General features: G+C 44.3%; 1 protein-coding gene across 3 annotated transcripts in view; it reads right to left on the reverse strand.

The window, feature by feature from the left end:
* Positions 1-27,591, reverse strand: part of LOC121578303 (protein MTSS 2-like) — a 140,670-nt gene that overhangs the window by 18,037 nt on the left and 95,042 nt on the right. For all 3 annotated transcript variants that reach the window (XM_041892587.2, XM_041892588.2, XM_041892591.2), the window contains exons 7-9: positions 16,051-16,208; positions 11,730-11,837; positions 11,400-11,497 (exon numbers count right to left, since the gene is read on the reverse strand). In XM_041892587.2, coding sequence (XP_041748521.2) covers positions 11,400-11,497; positions 11,730-11,837; positions 16,051-16,208 — 364 coding nt within the window. The remainder of the gene's footprint in view (positions 1-11,399; positions 11,498-11,729; positions 11,838-16,050; positions 16,209-27,591) is intronic.

Raw genomic sequence — 27,591 nt, forward strand, 5'->3', positions numbered from 1 at the left:
GCGTCTCCAGACTCTGTCACGTCTGTCACATGTGCTCAGTGTGAACCTGCTTTCATCTGTGAAGAGCACAGGGCGCCAGTGGCGAATTTGCCAATCTTGGTGTTCTCTGGCAAATGCCAAACGTCCTGCACGGTGTTGGGCTGTAAGCACAACCCCCACCTGTGGACGTCGGGCCCTCATACCACCCTCATGGAGTCTGTTTCTGACCGTTTGAGCAGACACATGCACATTTGTGGCCTGCTGGAGGTCATTTTGCAGGGCTCTGGCAGTGCTCCTCCTGCTCCTCCTTGCAGAAAGGCGGAGGTAGTGGTCCTGCTGCTGGGTTGTTGCCCTCCTACGTCCTCCTCCACGTCTCCTGATGTACTGGCCTGTCTCCTGGTAGCGCCTCCATGCTCTGGACACTACGCTGACAGACACAGCAAACCTTCTTGCCACAGCTCGCATTGATGTGCCATCCTGGATGAGCTGCACTACCTGAGCCACTTGTGTGGGTTGTAGACTCAGTCTCATGCTACCACTAGAGTGAAAGCACCGCCAGCATTCAAAAGTGACCAAAACATCAGCCAGGAAGCATAGGAACTGAGAAGTGGTCTGTGGTCACCACCTGCAAAACCAGTCCTTTATTGGGGGTGTCTTGCTAATTGCCTATAATTTCCACCTGTTGTCTATTCCATTTGCACAACAGCATGTGAAATGTATTGTCAATCAGTGTTGCTTCCTAAGTGGACAGTTTGATTTCACAGAAGTGTGATTGACTTGGAGTTACATTGTGTTGTTTAAGTGTTCCCTTTATTTTTTTGAGCAGTATATATAAAACTCAGCAAGTCGGAAGTTGAAGTCGGAAGTTTACATACACTTAGGTTGGAGTCATTGAAACTTGTTTTTCAACCACTCCACAAATTTCTTGTTAACAAACTATAGTTTTGGCAAGTTGGTTAGGACATCTACTTTGTGCATGACACAAGTAACTTTTCCAACAATTGTTTACAGACAGATTATTTCACGTATAATTCACTGTATCACAATTCCAGTGGCTCAGAAGTTTACATACACTAAGTTGACTGTGCCTTTAAACAGCTTGGAAAATTCCAGAAAATGATGTCATGGCTTTAGAAGCTTCTGATAGGCTAATTTACATCATTTGAGTCAATTGGGGGTGTACCTGTGGATGTATTTCAAGGCCTACCATCAAACTCAGTGCCTCTCAGCCAAGACCTCAGAAAGATAATTGTAGACCTCCACAAGTCTGGTTCATCATTGGGAGCAATTTCCAAACGCCTAAGGCACCACGTTCATCTGCACAAACAATAGTACGCAAGTATAAACACCATGGGACCACGCAGCCGTCATACCGCTCAGGAAGGAGACGCATTCTGTCTCCTAGAGATGAACGTACTTTGGTGCGAAAAGTGCAAATCAATCCCAGAACAACAGCAAAGGATCTTGTGAAGATGCTGGAGGAAACAAGTACAAAAGTACAGTTGAAGTCAGAAGTTTACATACACCTTTTTGTTTCATCAGACCAGAGAACATTTCTCCAAAAAGTACGATCTTTGTCCCCTTGCAAGCCGAAGAACACCATCCCAACCGTGAAGCACGGGGGTGGCAGCATCATGCTGTGGGGGTGCTTTGCTGCAGGAGGGACTGGTGCACTTCACAAAATAGATGGCATCATGATGAAGGAAAATTATGTGGATATATTGAAGCAACATCTCAAGACATCAGTCAGAAAGTTAAAACTTGGTCGCAAATGGGTCTTCCAAATGGACAATGACCCCAAGCATACTACCAAAGGTGTGACAAAATGGCTTAAGGACAACAAAGTCAAGGTATTGGCGTGGCCATCACAAAGCCCTGACCTCAATCCTATAGAAAATGTGTGGGCAGAACTGAAAAAGCGTGTGTGAGCAATGAGGCCTACAAACCTGACTCAGTTACACAAGTTCTGTCAGGAGGAATGGGCCAAAATTCACCCAACTTATTGTGGGAAGCTTATGGAAGGCTACCCGAAACATTTGACCCAAGTTAAACAATTTAAAGGCAATGCTACCAAATACTAATTGACTGTATGTAAACTTCTGACCCACTGGGAATGTGATGAAAGAAGTTCAAGCTGAAATAAATAATTCTCTACTATTATTCTGACATTTCACATTTTAAAAAATAAAGTGGTAATCCTAACTGACCTAAGACAGGGAATCTTTACTAGGATTAAATGTCAGGAATTGTGAAAAACTGATTTTAAATGTATTTGGCTAAGGTGTATGTAAACCGACTTCAACTGTATATATATATTTGCGAGAGAAAAAAAAACATATGGGGGATTGGAAGTGATGCAGACAATTACATTAATGGAAGTTGCAATCTACTTGTAATATTAATGCTGATCTACCCCCCTACATTTAAAAATAAAATAATAACTGTTGGACCTTATATAGACAGGTGTGTGCCTTTCCAAGTCATGTCCAATCAATTAAATTCAAGTTGTAGAAACATCAAGGATGATCAATGGAAACACGATGCATTTGAGCTCAATTTTGAGTCTTATAGCAAAGGGTCTGAATACTTATGTAAATAAGGTATCGGTTTTTAATTTTTAATAAATTTACAAACATGTCTAAAAACCTGTTTTCACTTTGTCATTATGGGTTATTGTGTGTAGATTGCTGAGGATTTTTATTTATTTAAACAATTTTAGAATAAGGATGTAACGTTACAAAATGTGGATAAAGTCAAGGGGTCTGAATACCTTCCGAAGGCATTGTATATGGATGTCTCTGTGGTAACTTGGATCTGTACAGGGTGAACTTGGACAGAACGGCTGGCTCCGGTAAGACAAAGGGTGGCGGTCTCTGTATATTTGTATATTTGTAAACAACAGCTGGTGTACAAAATCAAATACTAAGGAAGTCTCGAGGTTTTGCTCGCCTGAGGTAGAGTATCTTATGATAAGCTGTAGACCACACTATTTACCAAGAGAGTTTTCAGCTATATTTTTCATAGCTGTCTATTTACCACCACAAACCAATGCTGGCATTAAGATTGCACTGAATGAGTTGTACAAGGCCATTAATCAACAGGAAAACGCTCATCCAGATGCAGCGCTCCTAGTGGCCGGGGACTTTAATGCAGGGAAACTTAAATCCGTTCTACCTAATTTCTACCAGCATGTCAAATGTGCAACCAGAGGGAAAAAAAACTCTAGACCACCTTTACTCCACACACAGAGACGCATACAAAGCTCTCCCTCGCCCTCCATTTGGCAAATCTGACCATAACTCTATCCTCCTGATTCCTGCTTATAAGCAAAAACTGAAGCAGGAAGCACCAGTGATTCGGTTAATAAAAAAGTGGTCAGATGACGCAGATGCCAAGCTACAGGACTGTTTTGCTAGCACAGACTGGAACATGTTCGGGATTCTTCAGACAGCATTGAGGAGTACACCACATCAGTCACTGGCTTCATCAATAAGTGCATCGATGATGTGCGTCCCCACAGTGACCGTACGTACATACCCCAACCAGAAGCCATGGATTACAGGCAACATCCGCACTGAGCTAAAGGGTAGAGCTGCCGCTTTCAAAGGAACGGGACTCTAACCGGAAGCTTATAAGAAATCCCGCTATGACCTCCGAACGAACCATCAAACAGGCAAAGAGTCAATACAGGTCTAAGATTGAATCATACTACACTGGCTCTGACGCTCGTCGGATGTGGCAGGGCTTGAAAACTATTACAGACTACAAAGGGAAGCACAGCCGCGAGCTGCCCAGTGACACAAGCCTACCAGACGAAGCTAAACCACTTCTATGCTCGCTTCGAGGCAAAGCAACACTGAAGCATGCATGAGAGCCCAGCTGTTCCGGACGACTATGTGATCACGCTCTCCGTAGCCGATGTGAGTAAGACTTTTAAGCAAGTCAACATTCACAAGGCCGCTGGGCCAGACGGATTACCAGGGCGTGTACTCCGAGCATGTGCTGACCAACTGGCAAGTGTCTTCACTGACATTTTCAACATGTCCCTGACCGAGTCTGTAATACCAACATGTTTCAAGCAGACCACCATAGTCCCCGTGCCCAAGAACTCTAAGATAACCTGCCTAAATGACTACCGACCCGTGGCACTGACGTCTGTAGCCATGAAGTGCTTTGAAAGACTGGTCATGGCTCACATCAACAGCATAATCCCAGAAACCCTAGACCCACTCCAATTTGCATACCGCCTACAGATCCACAGATGATGCAATCTCTATCGCACTCCACACTGCCCTTTCCCACCTGGACAAGAGGAACACCTACGTGAGAATGCTTCATTGACTACAGCTCAGCATTCAACACCATAGTGCCCTCTAAGCTCATCACTAAGCTAAGGATCCTGGGACTAAACACCTCCCTCTGCAACTGGATCCTGGACTTCCTGACGGGCCGCCCCCAGGTGGTAAGGGTAGGTAACAACACATCTGCCACACTGATCCTCAACACGGGGCCCCTCAGGGGTGCGTGCTCAGTCCCTCCTGTACTCTCTCTGTTCACCCATGACTGCATGGCCAGGCACGACTCCAACACCATCATTAAGTTTGCCGACGACACAACAGTGGTAGGCCTGATCACCGACAACGATGAGACAGCCTATAGGGAGGAGGTCAGAGATCTGGCCGTGTGGTGCCAGGACAACAACCTCTCCCTCAACGTGACCAAGACAAAGGAGATGATTGTGGACTACAGGAAAAAAAAGAGGACTGAGCACGCCCCCATTCTCATCGACCGGGGGCTGTAGTGGAACAGGTTGAGAGCTTTCAAGTTCCTTGGTGTCCACATCACCAACGAACTATCATGGTCCAAGCACACCAAGACAGTCGTGAAGAGGGCACGACAAAGCCTATTCCCCTCAGGAGACTAAAAAGATTTGGCATGGGTCCTCAGATCCTCAAAAAATTCTACAGCTGCACCATCGAGAGCATCCTGACTGGTTGCATCACCGCCTGGTATGGCAACTGCTTGGCCTCTGACCGCAAGGCACTACAGAGGGTAGTGCGTACGGCCCAGTACATCACTGGGGCAAAGCTCCCTGCCATCCAAGACCTCTATACCAGGCGGTGTCAGAGGAAGGCCCTCAAAATTGTCAAAGACTCCAGCCACCCTAGTCATAGACTGTTCTCTCTGCTACCGCACGGCAAGCGGTACCGGAGTGCCAAGTCTAGGTCCAAAAGACTTCTCAACAGCTTCTACCCACAAGCCAAAGACTCCTGAACAGCTAATCATGAGCTACCCGGACTATTTGCACTGCCCCCCACCCCATCCTTTTTACGCTGCTGCTACTCTGTTAAGTATTTATGCATAGTCACTTTAACTCTACCCACATGTACATATTACCTCAACTACCTCAACTAGCCGGTGCCCCGCACATTGAGTCTCACTACGTTACCCCCTTATATAGCCTCCCTACTGTCACTTTATTTTACTTCTGCTCTTTGTTTTTCTCAACACTTTTTTTTGTTGTTGTTTTATTCTTACTTTTTTTGTTTAAAATAAACGCACTGTTGGTTAAGGGCTGTAAGTAAGCATTTCACTGTAATGTCTGCACTTGTTGTATTCGGCGCATGTGACCAATAAAATTTGATTTGATTTGATTTGATTTGAACTCTGAATTACTCTAGGCAAGGGGGTTTAATGGTCCTCTCAGGAATTCTGTCTCATTTACATTGGTCTCATCCCCCACACAAGCTCTTAGATGCTGTGACACCATGTGGTGATTGGGCCTGGGAGTGTTTAGGTTACTGTAAACTTGGTATTGTTTTATTGGTCAATGGTGGTTGGTTTTGAGTTGAAAGGTTACACCTTCAGATGTTATAAATGGAATTAAATGCCTCTGGCCTAGTAGGCATCTCTTTATTCATGTTGTGTCTTTTAAGTTAACCTTAGGATCTACATGCCTAGAAGTATACTTTACATCTTAAGCTTCATGCCTTGTATGTGAATCCATTCATTGTACAATGTTAATAAAATATCTGCCTTTGATATAGACAATTCTCAGACTAGTTCTTGCTAGTCAACGTCAACTCATTGCCTAATGCTTGCTTGTATATTTTAATTATCTTTATGAGTCAGATAAACATTTTAATAGACTAATTGCTTAGTCTTATTACGAGTCGCATGTGAGGTATTTAGAATACAATATATACTGTATATACACGTCAAATATTACTGTCCACTACAGTAAATGGTGACTCCGAATCCTCAGTCGATGGGGATTTCCACCATCCAACATAATGGTGATCCATTCGACGTGTTTTGCCGCAGGGGAACATGGATTTATTCTGTACTAGATTCCATCCTCCGACATTTAATGAACAATTCCTTCTGAAACTAACTTTTTGAGTAGGCATATAACTGATGTATTGGAAACCGCACACAGACACCGTGGTCCTTTTTTCTGTTATAAAGAGCTGCACATGTTGATGTCTTATTGCATTGCATTGTATGTTTTCTGGTTGATGTATTTTTGAAATTCTATATTAGGTTGACTGGTTATTAGGCACATTCCTGTTGTCTAGTCACAACATTCAAATTGAGTTGATTAGATTAGAATGTGTGTTTTTTCTTGTCTTTTTATTTTTACTAGCAAAGTGCTAATAAATGTTAATTCAGGTTTGGGGTGTGTTTCCTGCTTGAATTTGGTTAAAAAGGGCAGTGAATTTGCGCATACTTTGAGAACTTGCTTCTGTGTATCAGACACACAGTGTTTTCTCTTAGAGATTATTTTGAACTGAAGACACGTTTAACCACGTTAAATCTTAGCCTGTTGGTGATAGTCATTTACTCTGTGTTTTTCAGTAATGTATCATGTACACTGTAATTGTTTGTGTCAATTCTTTCATGACTAATAAATTATATTAGTTGAATTGAGTAAATGCATTCCTCGTTTTAGAGATTAATTATTTGACTATATGCCTATAATTTAGTAGTCTATTGATAGTTGTTATATACACTATACACATAGCACATGCTCGGGTACCAACTTGACATCCCTGATCCGCTTGCCTCAATAAATTAATGCTAGAACATTGGTCGCCAGGATTAGCTATTTATATCTAGTTTCTTAATAAGTGCATAATGGTGCAAGTCAGACATGTTCACTGTAGTGATACTGAGTCATTGATGCAATTATTCTCTTTTTTGCTAGATACCCCAGAGACGCACAGGGCCTGTTGCATTTATTCACATAATAATGGAGTCAGAATGATAAACGTAATTTATTCATCAACATAATTTCTACACAACTACAGTAAATAGTTTCAGTCAGTAGTTTTGGTAAGTAGTTGTGTGGTTCAGAAGTTGTGGTCAGAAGTTGTGGTTGTGGTCAGTCATTTTGGTCAGTAGTTTTGTAGTTGTGATCAGTAATTTTGGTCAGTAGTTGTGTGGTTATGGTCAGTAGTTGTGGTCAGTAATTCTGGTCAGTAGTGTGGTTATGGTCAGTAATTTTGGGCAGTAGTGGTGGTCAGTAGTTGTGGTCGTGGTCAGTTGTGTGGTTCAGTAATTGTGTGGTCAGTAGTTGTGGTCAGTATAAACTACAGTTGTTGCATGTGATGAGAAGAGATCGAGTAAAATATGAAGCAAGTGAACAGAGACAGCTTTGTTGGCCAGATCGGGGAAGGTTTTTTATTTGTAAAACATTTGCAAACATTTCTAAAAACCAGTTTTTGCTTGTCATTATGGGGTATTGTGTGTAGATTGATGAGGTAAGAATTAAAAGTCAAGGGGTCTGAATACTTTCCAAATGCACTGTATAATAGAAGCAGTTGATGGGTTACTAAAACAGCTCAAACTATTGATTGGTAGAAGCTATTCCTAAACTTCCAGATTTGAAAAGCAGAAAAATAATTAATACGCTCTTTGTCTGACTTGTTGGGGGAGTGGTCTAAACGGCAGATTGGAAGTTGGGGGGGAGAGTTGTATCGTTAAACGATTTGAATAGGAGAGAAGTAGAGGAAGATTTCATATGCTATAACTTTTTGTCTAAATTGTTGGCAAAGTGGTCAAAGTTTGCATTGTTGCATTCACAGTGAATGGAATGTTAGAAGTGATGTCACAATGGGGCCTTTTAGAATCTTGAGGAAATGCCATGAAAGTGTAATAGTTTAAGTATAAAATATATTAAAAAGTTGTACACAAGCACACTATTCCAGACTGATCTGTACGTTTTAAAGTTTGAATAACGTTTCTATCAAACGGTGTAGGAGGGAGTATTGTTCCAGAATGGGATGTTTGCTTCGCAAGTCCCATTAATAACATAAGGGGTCTCCTGTAGCTCAGTTGGTAGAGCATGGCGCTTGCAATGCCAGGATTGTGGCTTCGATTCCCACGGGTGGCCAGTATGAAAAATGTATGCACTCACTAACTGTAAATTGCTCTGGATAAGAGCGTCTGCTAAATGACTACAATGTAAAATAAGTTAGAAGTATGTCTAAGATTTAAAGTGGGGACACTTGCTTCACAAGCCCCATTAATAATAACTACACTGAATAAAAATAATAAAAATAAACGTAACATGCAACAATTTCAAAGATTTTACTGAGTTACAGTTCATTTAAGGAAATCAGTCATTTGAAATAAATTCATTAGACCCTGTATTCACAACTGGGAATAGAGACATGCATCTGGTGGTCACAGCTACCTTAAAAAAAAAAAGTAGGGATGTGGACCAGAATACCAGTCAGCAACTGGTGTGACCACCATTTGCCTCACGCAGTGCGACGCAGCGCGACATCTCCTTCGTCGATCCAGAGCATCCCAAACATGCTCAATGGGTGACATGCCCAGTGAGTATGCAGGCCATGGAAGAACTGGGACATTTTCAGCTTCCAAGAATCGTGTACAGATTCTTGCGACATGTGGCTGTGCATCATCATGCTGAAACATGAGTTGATGGCGGCGGATGAATGGCTCGGATGAATCACAGTATATCTCTGTCCATTCAAATTGCCATCGATAAAATGCAATTGTGTTCGTTGTCCATAGCTTATGCCTGCCTGCCCATACCATAACCCCACCATGGGGTTCTGGTCTCCCACACATGCTGCCATCTGCCCGGTACAGTTGAAACCGTGAGCATTTGCACACTGAAGTCGGTTAAAACGTCGAACTGTAGTCAGGTCAAGACCCAGGTGAGGACGACGAGATGAGCTTCCGGTTGGACGTACTGCCAGATCCTCAAAAAATGACGTTGGCGACAGCTTACAGTAGAGAAATGAACATTAATTTATCTGGCAACAGCTCTGGTGGACATTCCTGCAGTCAGCATGCCAATTGCACTCTCCCTCAAAACTTGAGACATCTGTGGCATTGTGTTGTGTGACAAAACTGCACATTTTAGAGTGGCCTTTTATTGTCCCCAGCACAAGGTGCACCAGTGTAATGATCATGCTGTTTAATCAGCTTCTTGATATGCCACACCTGTCAGGTGGATTGATTATCTTGGCAAAGGAGAAATGCTCACTAACAGGGATGTACATTTCTGGGATCTTTTATTTCAGCTCTTGAAACGTGGGACCAACAATTTACATGTTGCGTTTATATTTTAGTTCAGTGTATAAGTCAGAAGTATGTAGAAGATTTAAAGTGGCTTGCTTAGCAAGCCCCATTAATAAAACCTCTTCTTTGTTTGTAGCCATGCATCTTGTCATGCTCCCAAGACAGCACCCTGAATCCCATGTTGACGGAGGTATGCAGTACCTCTCTCGTCATGGTGTCAGTGTAGTTTTGCAGTTAGGCTGCATCCCAAATGGCACCCTATTCACTATATAGTGCACTACTTTTGACCAGGGCCCATGGGGCTCTGGTCAAAAGTAGTGCACTATTTAGGTAAATGGGTGCCATTTGGGACACACTCTAAATCAAATTGTGTGAATCCAATCATGAACCTTGGTGTACTGGCCATGCCAATAGCTAAAATTAGAATGCCTGGGTTGAATGTGTAAATGGTCTGCTACTTCAACACACTGCAGGTTGAGCATAGTAGTAGTTTTGAGATACTTTTGACTGCTTAAGTGGAAACTGAGCTCTGCTAGTGGAGAGCGGTGTCCAGAACAGACTGTAGTGGAAACTACCACTCTAAATGACTATCCCATACAGGCTGGACCACTGAGGGCTGGGTGCGTGCGTGCTTGTATGAGTTCCAAAGAGAGGACTGCAAAGCCATGTTGACTTGAAATCCACTAAACCTCTACTGTTGCTGTGGCTATTTTTTATACTGCAGTTGGATATTTACTGTACATTATAAAGGTCTTGTTGTAACTTTTAGCTGACCAAATAGCGTAACGAATGTCATACATCAATTGCAATACATATATTGTACTTAAGACAGCTGTGCTTTGGACAAGAGTTCAGATGAGGTGCACTTTGGGGTTTTATTTGGAGCGCACCCTATGAAGACTGGAGATCTAAGCCTAGTTATTCTCCCACTTGCCTGCTCACCATTCTACCTGTCTGTATGATGGAGGAAGTCATCCCTCCTACCCCAATCACCCCCTGGGGGATGTGTGTTCTGGCTGTGGCATGGACGCCCCCCCCCCCCACACACACACACACACACCCCATGGGATACACAAACACACAGCGTGCAGACACACACACACATTCCCCTCTCATACACAGTGAGATGCAAACAGAAACGTGTGCGTGTCTGCACACTGTGCAGGCTTGCTGCACGAGTGGACCAGTAGACATCCTGAGTGAGACGAAGCCAAGTGTGTGTGTCATCCCAGGCCATTCCATGGTAAGCAGACAGGACACGTGGGTGACAGACTGTCTGCAGCCACCACGCCCCGCTATTCTTCACTTCCCTTGGCTCCACTTCACTTGTCCGCTCTGAACTTGACTCAGTCGTCTGCTCTCTTCATCACCCCTCCCTTCGCTCCCCCTCCAAGGCTGCGTCCCAAATGGCACCCTATATAGACTTGGCTCTGGCCAAAAGCAGTGCACTATGTAAGGGAGAGAGTGCCATTTTGGGATCAAGCGTCTAACTGACCCCTATTACGGGAGCACACTTCCTTAGCTGGCTCCAGTCAGTGGGACTTGGCCACTGTGATAGCACAGGCACACTGAACTTCACTTAGCTGCTACTACTACTACTATCCATTTGATCCAGTTTCATTTCCTGCACCCCCCCCCTTCTCTCCCCCCCACCCTTCTTCCCCTCCTCCCACTCTGCCTCTTTCACTTTGGTAAGCTCTCTAAATGTGAAGATGGCCCCCCATGCAGTGTCAAATGCAGAGAATTTGGTGTGAAGCAGTGTGCGTATTTGCCAATATGCCTACCTGAGTACTTAGTGTAGTGTGTACACGTGTGTGAGTACGTGTGTGTGTGACGTGTGTGTTTATGTGTGTGGGTTTACCTACCTGCTGATGCTGCTCTTGCGGGACAGTGTGTTGCTGGGGGAGGCAGGGGGCGTCTGGTAACTGTAGCTGTAGTCGGATCCCTTCAGATCCAGGATCACCTGTTGAGAAGTTGGGAGAAAAAAGCTTTTAATGTGTGAGAATGAGTACATGGAACTGTGGGAATATCTAACACTGTGTGTGTGCGTGTGTGTGTGCGTGTGTGTGCGCGCGCGTGCGAGTATGTGGTTAAGTGCATTTGGGAAGGTATATTGATGTCTCTGTGTGTGTGGCGCGAACAAGTGTGTGTGTGTGTGTGTGTGTGTGTGTGTGTGAGTGAATCATCCAGCTTACCTGTTCGCTGGCGGGGGGCAGTTTGCTGGGCTCAGCCGTCAGGTTGCTCAGGTCTTCCAGGATGGTCTGCAGGTGGGTCACTTCCCCCAGCATGCAGATCTCATGATCCTGCACACACACACACACACAAACACACAACCACAGATCAGATCACAGACACACAACCAATCACCAAAAACCACAGCGTTGCCCCTAACCACAGATCCCAGAAACAACTAACAGTTACAAATAGCCCCTAGTAACAAAGCTTGGGCGGTATACCAGGGTATTTGGAAATAGCCACGGGATGGTCTTTCAATACCGTCGAAACAATTTCTTTGAAGTTTTTCAATAAATGTGTATATTTCTAGCAATTTTTTTTGTAAACACCAGCAGTCAACTTGTGCAATACGTTAGGAGATTAAGCAGATCACATTATTTTACATTCCGAAGCTTACCGTAGTTCCCCAGAACAGTTAAACCAGTCACGTTTGTTTGTAAATAGGACAATGAGAGAAAGCGTGAGTCCAGCTGTGTATTGACAAGGGTCACGTTTTATATTGAAAGTGAGTGTTTTTTTTGCTTCAATAGAGTGAGTGATCAGGGAGGTGCAACTATAGTTTTCCTTCACAGAACATACATTAGTGCAAGACATTCAGCAGAAAACAGCTTAATTTTGATCAGATGACAAGAGAAGTGCAACCCTATTTGACTGGCAGCAACACAAGTAAATGAGCTTACAATGAAAAAGCAAGGTCTTATTTGCAAAAATGATGCATGGCCATCATATTTCTCCTCCCTCATCTTCCCTCGTCCTTTCGGGAGACCAGATAATATGTTTACAAATTCCATCATTGGATGGTTCTACAGCTGGGTTTTCCATGGAACTCCATAGGCCAGCATAGCTGATCTAAGTTGAGGTTAAAGAAAAAAGACTTACCTGGTAATATAAATGCTTCTTTCAGATCTTTCCATGTCCTCAAACCATTACATCGCAAAGGGTATGGATACCACATTTGGACCATTGGGGCGATGTGAAAGGCCTTCCTCCAGATCGCAAGGCATTATTGTTAAATATTGGAGTCTGGGCGTCCCAATGGTCCAAATGTGGTATCCATACCCTTTGCGATGTAATGGTTTGAGGACATAGCAAGATCTGAAATAAGCATTTATATTACCAGGTAAGTCTTTTTTCTTTAACTTCAACTTAGATCAGCTTTTTTAAAACTATTTTCTACATTGTTGAATAATAGTGAAGACATCAAACTATGAAATAATCCATATGGAATCATGTAGTACCCAAAAAAGTGTTAAACAAATCAAAATATATTTTAGATTTCAGATTCTTCAAAGTAGCCACCCTTTGCACTCTCTCAACCAGCTTCATGAGGAATGCTTTTCCAACAGTCTTGAAGAAGTTCCCACATATGCTGAGCACTTGTTGGCTGCTTTTCTTTCACTCTGCGGTCCGACTCATCCCAAACCATCTCAATTGGGTTGAGGTCGGGTGATTGTGGAGGCCAGGTCATCTGATGCAGCACTCCATCACTCTCCTTGGTCAAATAGCCCTTACACAGCCTGGAGGTGTGTTTTGGGTCATTGTCCTGTTGAAAAACAAATGATAGTCCCACTAAGCACAAACCAGGTGGGATGGCGTATCGCTGCAGAATGCTGTGGTAGCCATGCTGGTTAAGTGTGCCATGAATTCTAAATAAATCACTGACAGTGTCACCAGCAAAGCACCCCCACACCTCCTCCTCCATGCTTCATGGTGGGAACCACACACACAGAGATCATCCGTTCACCTACTCTGCGTCTCAAAGACTCGGCGGTTGGAACCAAAAATCTCAAATTTGGACTCATCAGACCAAAGGACAGATTTCCACCGGTCGAATGTCCATTGCTCGTGTTCTTGGCCCAAGCAAGTCTCTTTTTCTGATTTGTGTCCTTTAGTAGTGGTTTCTTTGCAGAAATATGACCATGAAGGCCTGATTCACGCAGTCTCCTCTAAACAGTTGATGTTGATGTGTCTGTTACTTGAACTCTGTGAAGTATTTATTTGGGCTGCAATTTCTGAGGTGCAGTTAACTCTAACGAACTTAACCTCTGCAGCACATGTAACTCTGGGTCTTGCTTTCCTGTGGCGATCCTCATGAGAGCCAGTTTCATCATAGCGCTTGATGGTTTTTGCGACTGCACTTGAAGAAAAGTTATTGACATTTTCCGGAATGACTGACCTTCATGTCTTAAAGTAATGATGGACTGTTGTTCCTCTTTGCTTATTTGAGCTGTTCTTGCCATAATTTGGACTTGGTATTTTACCAAATAGGGCTATCTTCTGTATACCACTCCTACCTTGTCACAACACAACTGATTGGCTCAAACACATTAAGAAGGTAAGACATTTTACAAATTAACTTTTAACAAGGCAGACCTGTTAATGTAAATGCACTCCAGGTGACTACCTCATGAAGCTGGTTGAGAGAATGCCAAGAGTGTGCAAAGCTGTCATCAAGGCAAAGCGTGGCTACTTTGAAGAATCTAAAAAATATTTTGATTTGTTTAACACTTTTTTGGTTACTACATAATTCCATGTGTTATTTCATAATTTTGATGTCTTCACTATTATTCTACAATGTAGAAAATTGTAAAAAATAAAGAAAAACCCTGGAACAATAAGGTGTCCAGAATTTGACTGGTACTGTACATTCTGAAAATGCACTATGGATTTCATCCCAATAGCCGGAAGGGGCAAACATAGGAAGCATTGAGCTCACAATTCAACCAAGGCAATATATTCATTTTCACAATAGAAATTCTGCCAGTTAGAGCGACTGGGATGTTAATCCATCTACTGAGGTCTGATTGAATTGATTTGAGCGTTATGTTTTAGTTTTTAGGCAATTATTTTATCTAAAAGAAATATATATATATCTATTCCTAAATATTTAAAATGGGAAACGATTGGGATTCCATAAGAAGAGATGGGGTCCCTCTGTCGGGTTCTTAAGAGGCAGACTTATTTTAAAACGTGAAATGGAGCTGAATTTGATCTTCAAAGCATTTGGGAGAGATTGAGATACATTGGCTAGATAAAGTAAGATATCGTCGGCGTATAATGAGATGACGTGATCCGTAGAATTGAGAGATATTGGTGTAATTTCTTTCAATTTTAGCACCCCTTCTCCCTCAGGAGGTTGAAACGATTTGGCATGGCCCCTCAGAACTTTTACAGCTGCACCATCGAGAGCATCCTGACTGGTTGTATCACCGTCTGGCAACTACACTGCCCTGGACCGGAAGGCCCTACAGAGGCTGGTGCGGACGGCCCAGCACATCACTGGGGGTAAGCTCCCAGGACGTACATGGCAGGCGGTGTCGGAGAAAGGCCCCAAAAATTGCCAGACTCCAGCCACCCGAGACATGGACTGTTCTCTATGCTTCCTTCCGGCAGGTGGTACCGGTGTATCAAGGCTCAGACCAACATACCCCTAAACAGCTTCTATCTCCTGGCCATAAGACTGTTAAATGGCTAACAACTACTGCTCTCCCACAGTCTATCCACATTGACTCATCCACAGGTCTCTACCCACTAAGACAGCTTACACCCCCCCCTTTTTTTATTTCTCATATTTTTCTATTTTGATATTGAATACTGCATTGTTGGGAAGGGCTTGCAAGTTAAGCATTTCAATGTACTTGTGCATGTGACAAAACTTTAAGTAACACTGTCTGCGTCCCAAATGGAACCCTATTCCCTACATAGTGCACTACTTTTGACGAGAGCCCTATGGGGAACTGAGGCCTTGGGGCACTGACTGTCCTATCACCATCAATCACTGCCAGATTCACCCAAGAGACTCTCTCTCATGTCAACAGTGTAAACACCGATGAGCTTGCATGGTGTTACATTATGGGGTTATGGGGCCTCCAACCTGTTCCCATCACTAAAACAGAAGCCAGAGACTTTTTATATAAAAATAGATCAACTTTAGCAGCTGAGCATTCCTACTAGATCCTTGGGCCAGTCTAGGCCTAGGTAGTACTGACTGATTCTGGGTCAGATGAGAGTATAAAGCCCTCACCCACACAGTTTTGGCTTGAATCATAAAGACTGATTCTGGATTTTAATTATAATAACAACCACCCCAAAAATACATATTTGGCATGGAAACTGATTCTAGATCAGACTGATTCTGGATGAGACGATAACCCCAGCACAGGTTTGACGTGAATACTGACAGATTCTGGATCAGATGAGACTATAACTAACTCATGAACACATATTCGTCATGAACACCGACTGATTCTAGATCAGATGATAGTAATATAACCTACTCACCAGCACAGGTTTGAGCATGCTGACAAAGGCGCAGTAACGGCCCCTCTCTTCGATGAGCGCCCGGCACACGGCCCTCTTCTCAGTCTCCTCCAGCACAGCATAGCGCACATTCACGTCCTGCAGGGCGCTGTCCAGCTGCCCGCGCACCTCGTCCTTTCCTAGGGAAACACAGGGGGGAACCAAAGTTGACAGGCAGAGCAGACTGGGGGCTCCCGCTCTCTGACTGACACACACACGCACCTCAATACTTCACAAACACACCCGTAATGCCAAAACACACCTTCCATATCCATGCACTTACCAATTACATAACACACACACACCTACACAGTATAATAATTATACACACACAACAGGCTAACTGAATCCATTATCACATTTTCTAACTGGGCTCAGAAAGAGATACAAAAGCTGTTGGAAAGAGGGACCCAACAGGTCCCTGAATAAAAGCCTTATGATAGAGATGAGAGGCTTACACAAGTCCCTGGAGTAGGATTCAGGGTAGCAGGCCTGCCTCCATTAATAGACCTGAGTGTTTGCGTACCAAATGGCACCCTAAGTCGCAATATAGGGCTCTGGTCAAAAGTAGTGCACTACATAGGGAATAGGCCAATACGGTGCCATTTGAGACACAACCATAGTGATCCCCCCTCAACCATCACCATCCCTGATTTCCTATTATGTGCTATAGAGCCCAAAGCAGTCAGCTCACAAGCGGCAAAGCCCTACATCCCCCAATAATCCTCTCAACAAAGACCAAGAAAATACCCGAAAATGGGTTCCAACTATAAAACTCAAAGGCGCTGGACCTAACGCTTCCAAAATACACACTTCTTTCTAAATCTTGGTTTTAGTCAGATATTTTCACGGTTAGACTGGTAAAATAGGCAAGGGTGAAGTTGCAATCTTGTCAGATCAGGTATATATTTGAGAGTTAACGGAATAAGGGACACATCCATTTTACATTTTAGTCATTTAGCAGATTATTTTACCCAGAACGACTTACAGTTAGTGCATTCATCTTAAGATCGCTAAGTGGGACAACCACATATCACAGACATATTAAGTATACTTTTCCTCAATAAAGAAGTTATCAGCAGTCGGAGCTAGAAAGGGGGGAGAGCGGTTGAGCTAAGGAGGGATTATTTAAGATACTCTTTAAAGAGGTAGGGTTTAAGGTGCTTTCGGAAGATGGGCTGGGACTCTGCTATACTAGCTTCAGGGGGAAGCTGGTTCCACTATTGGGGTGTCAGGACAGAGGAGAGGTGGACTGGGCTGAGTGGGAGCTGGGGTGGGAGGGCCAAGAGGTGGCAGAATGGAGAGCTCGGGTTGGGGTGTAGGGTTTGAGTATAGCCTGAAGATAGGGAGGGGCAGTTCATCTTGCTGCTCTGTAGGCAAGCCCCATGGTCTTGTAGTGGATGCGAGCTTCGACTGGAAGCCAGTGGAGTGTGTGGAGGAGCGGGGTGCCATGGAGAACTTGGGAAGGTTGAAAACCAGGCGGGCTGCAGCATTCTGGATAAGTTGCAAGGGTTTGATGGCACAAGCAGGGAGCCTAGCCATCAGCGAGTTGCAGTTGTCCAGAAGGGAGATGTCAAGTGCATGGTTTAGGACCTGCACCGCTTCCTGTGTGAGGTAGGGTCGTATTCTACGGATGTTGTAGAGCATGAACCTGCAGGAGCAAGTTACTGCTTTGAAGTTGCCCTGAACGATAGGGTGTGGTCCAGCATCAAGCCAAGGTTCTTTGCAGTCTGGGAGGGCAACACTGTAGAGGTGAAAACCGTGATGGAGAGGTCTTTGAGCGGACAGGCCTTCCCCGGGAGGAAGAGCAGCTCCGTCTTGTCGAGGTTGAGCTTGAGATGCTGGACCGACATCCAAGCTGAGATATCTGCCAGGCACATAGAGATGCGTGTCACCACCTGGATGTCAGAAGGGGGGGAAGGAGAAAAGTAGTTGAGTGTCATCCGCATAGCAATGATAGGAGAGACTATGTGAGGATATGACGGAGCCGAGTGACTTGGTGCATAGAGAGAAGAGGAGAGGGCCTAGAATCGAGCCCTGGGGAATACCTGTAGTGAGAATACAGGCAGCACTTAAAGTAGATGGCCCTAACTAGCAAAAAGACAGTACTAGACAACAGATAAAGACAAAAATTACACTCCTGGAGATATATGGAGTCCTCTAGCTATAGAATGAAGCACACTCCTAACGTCCCTGACACCCTAACTGTGCTTCTAGTTCTGACAGATCAGCGCAAACGGCTAGGTCATGTTCATTGGGGCATACAGCAGAAAACATTTAAAGCCGTTTCACAACGGAAAGTGAAAATTTCCGAAAAAAAAGTCCAGGTAAGTCCCTCCCACGTTTCAGTCTGTTTTATTCCGTTTAGAGCATAATGAACACGACCCTGTTAATGGGAGGCAGGATAGCACTTATTAGCCAAACGCAGAAGAAATCCAGGTTCTGATCTGATTTAAGACTTTAAAGGACCTTCGGGCAAACCAGTTGCCATGTGAGGAGAGCTTTGGCCATCATATGATGGTCCTTCTGAGGGAAGGAAGGGGGAAAATAAGAATGCCTCAATGTTTAGTAAAACTTTCAGGTTTCAAACAATTAAGTATCAGTTTTCAAAATGCATACTGCCTCCAGCTCACATTGCAAAGTGGTGGGTGACGCGCTGATAGCCTGCCTACCGTTGCCTATGGGGGAATTTTGGGGATGGTGAAAAGCTTTCAGTGTAACCTTAAACGACTACAACCAGATATTAAGTATGTAGAAAGGATAATGAAGCAATATATTTTTTTAAAAATATCATTTTAGAGTAACAATCCCCAAAATAAAAACTAGACAGTCAGGGAGAATCTGAAATTCCAAACATTGATTTTGTTATGTTTAAGTCACTCAGCATAAGAAGGAGACATAAGCTATGGCAAAATGTGTATAATTGCAGGAAATTAGCTTTAAAAAGGAACATTCTCTCAGCCCTATGGCATAATGTGTAGAATTGCAGGAACTTAGCCTTCAAACTGCCATTTTTCTCTCAGCCCCATGGCAAAATGTGTAGAATTGCAGGAAATTATATGTAAAGCAGCAACATTCCTCTAAAACTGTGCCATTGGCCACACCCACTACCACATGTATTCCCTTCTCACACATATAACCTCCGTCTTTATGGAGTGGTGTCTCCATAAGAAAAAATAATACAAAATAAAAATGTATGCACTCACTAACTAAGTCGGTCTGGATAAGAGTGTCTGCTAAATAACTAAAATGTAGAATGTGTCTGACGTAGAACAGCTAACTTTGGAGATGACCCTGAGCAGAAGTATGAGATGTCTAGCGCACCGTTAGGGCTTGAGATGCAATGCATAGCCTATACACAGCACATCATCTCCTACATCTGGAGGTAGATACTGTACGTCTGCCAAATTCTAAGAATATTAGCATAGTAAGACAGCCACAACAGAGACAGCAAGGGCTACGAGGTATGTCCTTAGGGGATCCACCAACCAGGATGTCTGGAAAACCTTGGAATTTTGGGGAAGTTACCGGAATTTCGCTACCCTCTAAGCCTATGTCCTGTAACCAAACTTCTCCTTTACATGACGTTTGTGTAGCAGCACATCCATAGTCTAGCATCCAGTCCAGTATACTGTATAGGCTATAAGTTATTCCAGCCAGCATGGCACAGCAAATGCTCTTCTCAATGGGCGATTCCTGTTGACTGGCAAAAGAACAGTTTTCTAGGTTCTCTATAAATCCTATGATTAACTTTCTGAATGAAAGCGAGAACGGGGTGCAGTCTCATCCATCAGCTGACAACAGCAAACATTTATCTCGATGTCTGACGTTTAGATTTAGGGTTGGCTGTATTTTTTTTAGGGTCTGCGTCCCAAATGGCAACCTAGTCCCTACTTAGTGCACTACTTTTGACCAGAGCCCTGATCAAAAGTAGTGCACAATATTTGGAGCGGTAAAGATACAAATCAGGGGTGTGGAGCTGGGATGGATCACACTGTCGAGTGGAGAGACATGGCCACCCATGTTTATTTACTGCTAAGTCCTGTGTTTGGGATGAGGGATTTTAAACAGGGAAAGGGGGAGCGCAGAGAGAGCGAGAGAGGAGGAAGATAGGGAGGTGAAGAGAAGAGCGCGACAGAGGGCCAATTGTGGAAATAGAGGAGATGGAAAGAGAGAGTATTCCTAAGTCCCAGGGAGTGGTGCTCAGACAGTGCACCTGGGATAATAACAAGCTGGTACTTAACGAACTGTAAGAGGCTATAAACAAGCAGGAAAACCTGCAGCCGGAGGCTGCTTTCCTTGTTGCTGGCAATTTTAATCCTGCGTCATTAAGACACGTGATGCCCAACTTCCATCAACACGTCTCCTTCGCCACTAAGGGAAATAAAGACATTTTCCTCTACCCACAAGCACGCATAGAAGGTTCGCTGCTTCCCCAAATCAAAAGCCCTGGATTAACACTGATGTTGTCGCTAAACTAAAGGACAGGGCTACCACACGCAGGTCTATCACAGACAACCTTGAGGCTACAGCTGAGGACAGGAACAAGTACAAGAAGTCCTGCTACGACATCCGCAGAGTCAAACGAGCAAAAGGACAATATAGGAATAAGGTGGAATCATATTACACAGGCTCCGACGCCCGCCACATGTGGCAGGGGCTACAGTCCAATACGGATTATAAAGGAAGACCCAGTCATGAGCTGCCCAATGAGGCCGCTCTGCCAGACAAACTCAATGCATTTTATGCACGCTTCGACAAAAATACTGTGCCGTGTGAAGGCCCCCACCGACCCAGAGGACTGGCTGATCTCGCTCCCAGAGACCGACATGAGTAAGGTCTTTAATCAGGTGAAAACTCGCAAGGTATCGGGGTAGGACGGTATTCCAGAGCGTGTTCTCAGAGCATGTGCAGAACAGATGGCAGGCATATTCACAGTCATTTTCAGCCACTCCTTGTCCCAGTCTGTAATCCCCATGTCTTAAACTGACCACCATCATTCGTGTTCCCACGAAAGCGAAGGCTTCCTGCCACAATGACTACTGCCCTGTAGCACTCACATCTGTAATCATGAAGTGCTTTGAAAGGCTGGTTATGGCACATCAACTCGTACATCCTAGACCCATTCCAATTTCCATACCGCCCCAACAGATCCATAGATGACACAATCTCAATTGCACTCCACACTGCCCTCACCCACCTAGGTAAGAGCATGCTGTTCATTGACTACATATCAACGTTCAACACCATTGTCCTCTCCAAGCTCGTCACCAAGCTTAGGACCCTTCGACTGAACACCTCCCTATGAAACTGGATCCTGGACTTCCTGAAGGGTAGGCAACATCACCTCCACCACACTGACCCTTAACACAAGGACCCCACAGGGGTGTGTGCTTCGTCCCCTCCTGTACTCCCTGTTCACCCACAACTGAGTGGATACGCATGACTCCACCATCAAGTTTGCTGACGACACAACAGTGGTAGGCCTGATCACCTACAGGGAGGTGGTCAGTGTGGTGTCGGGACAACAACAGCTCCCTCAACGTCAGTATGACCAAGGAGCTAATCGTGAACTACAGCTTAGATTAGAGGTTAGGTATTGCGGTCTCTACACAGAAGTTAATATAATCTGTATTTACGGTGGTTGTGTTATCTATACTGTCATGATGGAATACCTCCCAGTCAGTGCAGAGGAAACAGCATTTAAGAGGCTCTGTGCTGTCATCTGACCACACTGACTGTCTTTCTCACTGGTCTGGTTCTCTTTAGCTTTGTCTTGTAAACAGGGATGATCTGGACAGAGTTGTGGTCAGAGTTGGAGATCGGTGGTTTGATACGGGTGGTGTAGGAGTCTGATGTTGACATAGCACTTGTCCAGGATTTCCCCATCCTGGTTTTGCCTTTGACAATTTGGGAGAAGCCTGGCAAGCACTCAAGGCTCCACTGGTTGAGGTCTCCCAGTATTATGACTGGTGCGTCTGGGTGTTTTTGCTGGCAAGCATGAACACAGTCTGAGATGGTGCTAGCTGCTTTTGCTGTTTTGTAACTAGGAGGGACGTAGGTAACACACAGTCAAACTCCCTTGGGAGATAGAATGGCCTAAGATTAAGGCACAACCTCCATCCACAGCGACAAAAGGGGGCGAGCACACCCCCATCCACATCGATGGGGCTGCTGTGGAGCGGGTCGAGAGCTTAAAGTTCCTCGTTTTCCAAATAATTTAAACTTTAAATGGTCCCCACACACGCACACAGTCGTGAAGGTGCGATAGCGCCTCTTCCCCCTCAGGAGGTTGAAAAGGTTTGGCATGGGCCCTTAAATCCTCAAAATAATTCTACAGCTGCACCATTGAGAGCATCTTGACTGGCTGCATCACTGCTTGGTATGGCAACAGCGCCGCCCTCGACCGCATGGCACTACAGAGGGTGGTGCGGACAGTCCTGTACATCACTGGGGCAGAGCTCCCTGCCAGCCAAGCCATAGACTGTTCTCTCTGCTTCAGCATGGCAAGCGGTACATCAAGTCTGACACCAACAGGCTCCTGAACAGCTTCTATCCCCAAGCCATAAGACTTCTAAATAGCTACTAAAATGCCTATACGAACTCTGCATTGACCGTTCTATTTTATTTTTGTACGATGCACAATCACAGGACACCACACACACACACACTTCATTTGCTCACACATTTATACTGACTACACACACACGCTGATGCTACTCTTGTCATATATCCTGATGCCTAGTCACCTTGCTCCTACAGTGGGGAGAACAAGTATTTGATACACTGCCGATTTTGCAGGTTTTCCTACTTACAAAGCATGTAGAGGTCTGTAATTTTTATCATAGGTACACTTCAACTGTGAGAGACGGAATCTAAAACAAAAATCCAGAAAATCACATTGTATGATTTTTAAGTAATACATTTGCATTTTATTGCATGACATAAGTATTTGATCACCTACCAACCAGTAAGAATTCCGGCTCTCACAGACCTGTTAGTTTTTATTTAAGAAGCCCTCCTGTTCTCCACTCATTACCTGTATTAACTGCACCTGTTTGAACTCGTTACCTGTATAAAAGACACCTGTCCACACACTCAATCAAACAGACTCCAACATCTCTACAATGGCCAAGACCAGAGCGCTGTGTAAGGACATCAGGGTTAAAATTGTAGACCTGCACAAGGCTGGGATGGGCTACAGGACAATAGGCAAGCAGCTTGGTGAGAAGGCAACAACTGTTGGCGCAATTATTAGAAAATGGAAGAAGTTCAAGATGACGGTCAATCACCATCCATGCAAGATCTCACCTCGTGGGGCATCAATGATCATGAGGAAGGTGAAGGATCAGCCCAGAACTACACGGCAGGACCTGGTCAATGACCTGAAGAGAGCTGGGACCACATTCTCAAAGAAAACCAATAGTAACACACTACGCCGTCATGGATTAAAATCCTGCAGCGCACGCAAGATCCCCCTGCTCAAGCCAGCGCATGTCCAGGCCCGTCTGAAGTTTGCCAATGACCATCTGGATGATCCAGAGGAGGAATGGGAGAAGGTAATGTGGTCTGATGAGACAAAAATAGAGCTTTTTGGTCTAAACTCCACTCGCCGTGTTTGGAGGAAGAAGAAGGATGAGTACAACCCCAACAACACCATCCCAACCGTGAAGCATGGAGGTGGAAAAATAATTATTTGGGGATGCTTTTCTGCAAAGGGGACAGGACGACTGCACCGTATTGAGGGGAGGATGGAAGGGGCCATGTATCGCGGGGTCTTGGCCAACAACCTCCTTCCCTCAGTAAGAGCATTGAAGATAGGTCGTGGCTGGGTCTTCCAGCATGACAACGACCCGAAACACACAGCCAGGGCAACTAAGGAGTGGCTCCGTAAGAAGCATCTCAAGGTCCTGGAGTGGCCTAGCCAGTCTCCAGACCTGAACCCAATAGAAAATCTTTGGAGGGAGCTGAAAGTCCGTATTGCCCAGCGACAGCCCCGAAACCTGAAGGATCTGGAGAAGGTCTGTATGGAGGAGTGGGCCAAAATCCCTGCTGCAGTGTGTGCAAACCTGGTCAAGACCTACAGGAAACGTATGATTTCTGTAATTGCAAACAAAGGTTTCTGTACCAAATATTAAGTTCTGCTTTTCTGATGTATCAAATACTTATGTCATGCAATAAAATGCAAATTAATTACTTTAAAATCATACAATGTGATTTTCTGGATTTTTGTTTTAGATTCAGTCTCTCACAGTTGAAGTGTACCTATGATAAAAATAACAGACCTCTACATGCTTTGTAAGTAGGAAAAACTGCAAAATCGGCAGTGTATCAAATACTTCTTCTCCCCACTGTATACATATCTACCTCTATCACTCCAGTATCCCTGCACATTGTAAATATGGTATTGGAACTGACCCTGTATATAGCTTACTTCTCATGTTCTTATTTTTATTTCTCGTGTTTTTGTTCTACCCTGTTATTTTTAGTACTACATTGATATTGATAATTGCATTGTTGGGTTTAGAGCTTGCAAGAAAGGCATTCACTGTACTTGTGCACGTCACATAAAAACTTTAAAACTTGAATACCGTCCCGATCTGAAGCATATACAATGCATTCGGAAAGTATTCAGACCCTTTGACTTTTTCCACATTTTGTGACCCTGCCGCTGAAAAACATCCCCACAGCATGATGCTGCCACCACTATGCTTCACCGTAGGGATGGTGCCAGGTTTCCTCCAGACGTGCCATTTGGAATTCAGGCCAAAGAGCTCAATCTTGGATTCATCAGACCAGAGAATCTTGTTTCTCATTCTCATTGTTTGTAACTTATTATGTACATAATGTTGCTGCTACCGTCTCTTATGACTGAAAAGAGCTTCTGAACCTCAGAACAGCGATTACTCCCTTGAACTGGACGAATAATTATTCTTTAATGAGTTGGACGAGAGGGATTTGCTCCAGACACCCGACAGGGCCCTCACCCCCATCATTCGCAGTAGAAAGAAAAGGAGATATCGTGGAAAGAGATCGTGGTGCCTGGTAAGGAGCCGGCGATGAGAGGCTAATCTGCCTTTGCCGTCGATACTATTGGCCAACTTACAATCGCTTGATAATAAAGTGGACCAACTACAAGCACGTATATCCTACCAACGGGACATTAAAAACTGTAATATCTTATGTTTCACCGAGTCGTGGCTGAACGAAGACATGAATAACATACACCTGGCGGGTTATACACTGTATCGGCAGGATAGAACAGCAGCCTCTGGTAAGACAAGGGGTGGCGGTCTATGTATATTTGTAAACTACAGCTGGTACACGATATCTAAGGAAGTCTCCAGGTTTTGCTCGCCTGAGGTAGAGTATCTCATGATAAGCTGTAGACCACACTATCTACCAAGAGAGTTTTCATCTATATTCTTTGTAACTGTCTATTTACCACCACAAACCGATGCTGGCACTAAGATCGCACTCAATGAACTGTATACGGCCATAAACAAACAGGAAAACGCTCATTCAGAGGTGGCGCTCCTAGTGGCCGGGGACTTTAATGCAAGGAAACTTAAATCCATTTTACCTAATTTCTACCAGCATGTTAAATGTGCAACCAGAGGAGAGGAAAAAAAAAAAAAAAAAAAAAACTCTAGACCACCTGAGCTAGAGATTTTTCCTCCTCGTCCAAGTCCTCTGATTGGTTCTGCTCCAACTTCAGATGGTTGAGTAAAAAAAACACGTACCAACTAAAAGCCTATTTTTGCATATTTTAGGGTAGTTTTTCGTACCAGCGTGCTTTGACCTCAAATTGCGTGCAGGATAGCAGGCCTGCTATATCAATGTTGTTCCCAAATGCTTGGTCTTTAGGAGACCTTGGTTGAGTATTCAGATTTTCCATCCATCGCTTCAGCTGTGTGATGAAGTTTGCGATATCTGCTCTTGCAAGATGTTTCAGTGAATTAGCAAAATGTCCCATGAAAACATAGGCTACTTGAAATAGTAGAGGGCCATATTAACAGCTGGAGTGTGCTTGTACTAGCATGGGGACTTTCAGGAGTATGTTTTTGACGGGTCTGCAAACATAACTGGAACAAATGGAACAATAACGCACCTAATAAACCAATACATCTCCATTAATGCCTATGAGTCTTTCATATATGCTTGGTTACATTTTCACATTTCATGCTGCAGCACATGCTTTTGTAATTAGTTCTTTTGTAATTAGTTCTTTCCCCTCGGTGTAAAACGCTGTTCACAATAACAATCAAAAAGTATGTAAGGGTTGTAAAAAACACTGTTTACCGTTATTGTTGGAGTGATGCGTGAGAGGGTGGATGGATGACATCATGGGGACGAACTTTTTACGTGAGCAGGAAGACACTGCTGCGGTTTTACTGTGGAGGCCCAGCCCTTGATGGTTGAACCTGTTTGGCCATTTTAAATCTGATCGGCTACTCCTCCTTGGCCATTTGTGACAACTTCCCCATGTTGCGTGAGTCACAGCCATATAAACCTGGGTTGTGTTCAGTAGGAACAAAACGAAAGAAACAGGTTTGAAACAGGGAGATACTATGTTAACTTTTCCAATAAGAAACGCTTGTTTTTATATCCGTTGCAAAACGTTTTGCTACGGTGTACCCTAATGAACAGGACCCAGCTGATATAACTTTTAAAGGGCGCCAGTCGTCAGTTGACCTAGTGAGCCTCGCAGTCTGACTGGCAGTGGGCAGAAGTCTGGTTCAGATCTGCAGCTGGTGACCTGTGGCAAGGAGTCAAACACATGCTGCATTGGAGTACAGACATGCTGCATGGGAGTAGGGCACAATGGAACTGTAGGTAGAGGTGGCTCCAAACCATGGGTCACTCTTTTTTCGCCTAATACATGTTTGGAGTGGGGGATAGGGAAGTCTGGGAACCTCAGGAAAGTCTCAAGCATATAAACCAGTTCAGGCATCAGCTAGTCTAGCCCTGCAGTCTGACCAGCAGTGTTTGGTTAGGGGTATTTATTATCTAGAGCTGCTGAATGCTCCAGGTGGGTTCAGTTCAGTATCAGTGGTTCTGGGCAGTGTGGGGGCTGGACAGGGAGATATCCCAGGAATATGTACTTCACTCCCCTTACTGCTGCTCTACAGGGAGACCTGAGGAGGACAGCCTCCTACAGCGGCCCAGAGGGGTGAGTCAGCACTGAGGACACTGCACCACCCTCCCTGGTAACAAACACGGCCCAAGTGGTGCCGTCATTGTTGACCCATCACAGTAGAAAACGTAGCCTGCGTGGTGATACGTTAGCTGGTCCTGCTGTTGGACGTACGTGCCAACTTACCCACTCTAGCTAGCTAGCTGGCTGTCTAACACTATCAGTTTACAGAGTCACGTTGAACAATATATTTTTTATAAAAATAAATGTTTTGGTCTGATGTGATTAATAAGGAGCATCCAGATGCTGCACTTAATGAAAGTATGAAATTGCTTCTTCCAAATATTGATAAACATGCACCTGTTAAGAAACAGACTGTTAAAATT

Source organism: Coregonus clupeaformis, chromosome 12, assembly GCF_020615455.1.
Source record: "Coregonus clupeaformis isolate EN_2021a chromosome 12, ASM2061545v1, whole genome shotgun sequence".
Classification (NCBI taxonomy): Eukaryota; Metazoa; Chordata; class Actinopteri; order Salmoniformes; family Salmonidae; genus Coregonus; species Coregonus clupeaformis.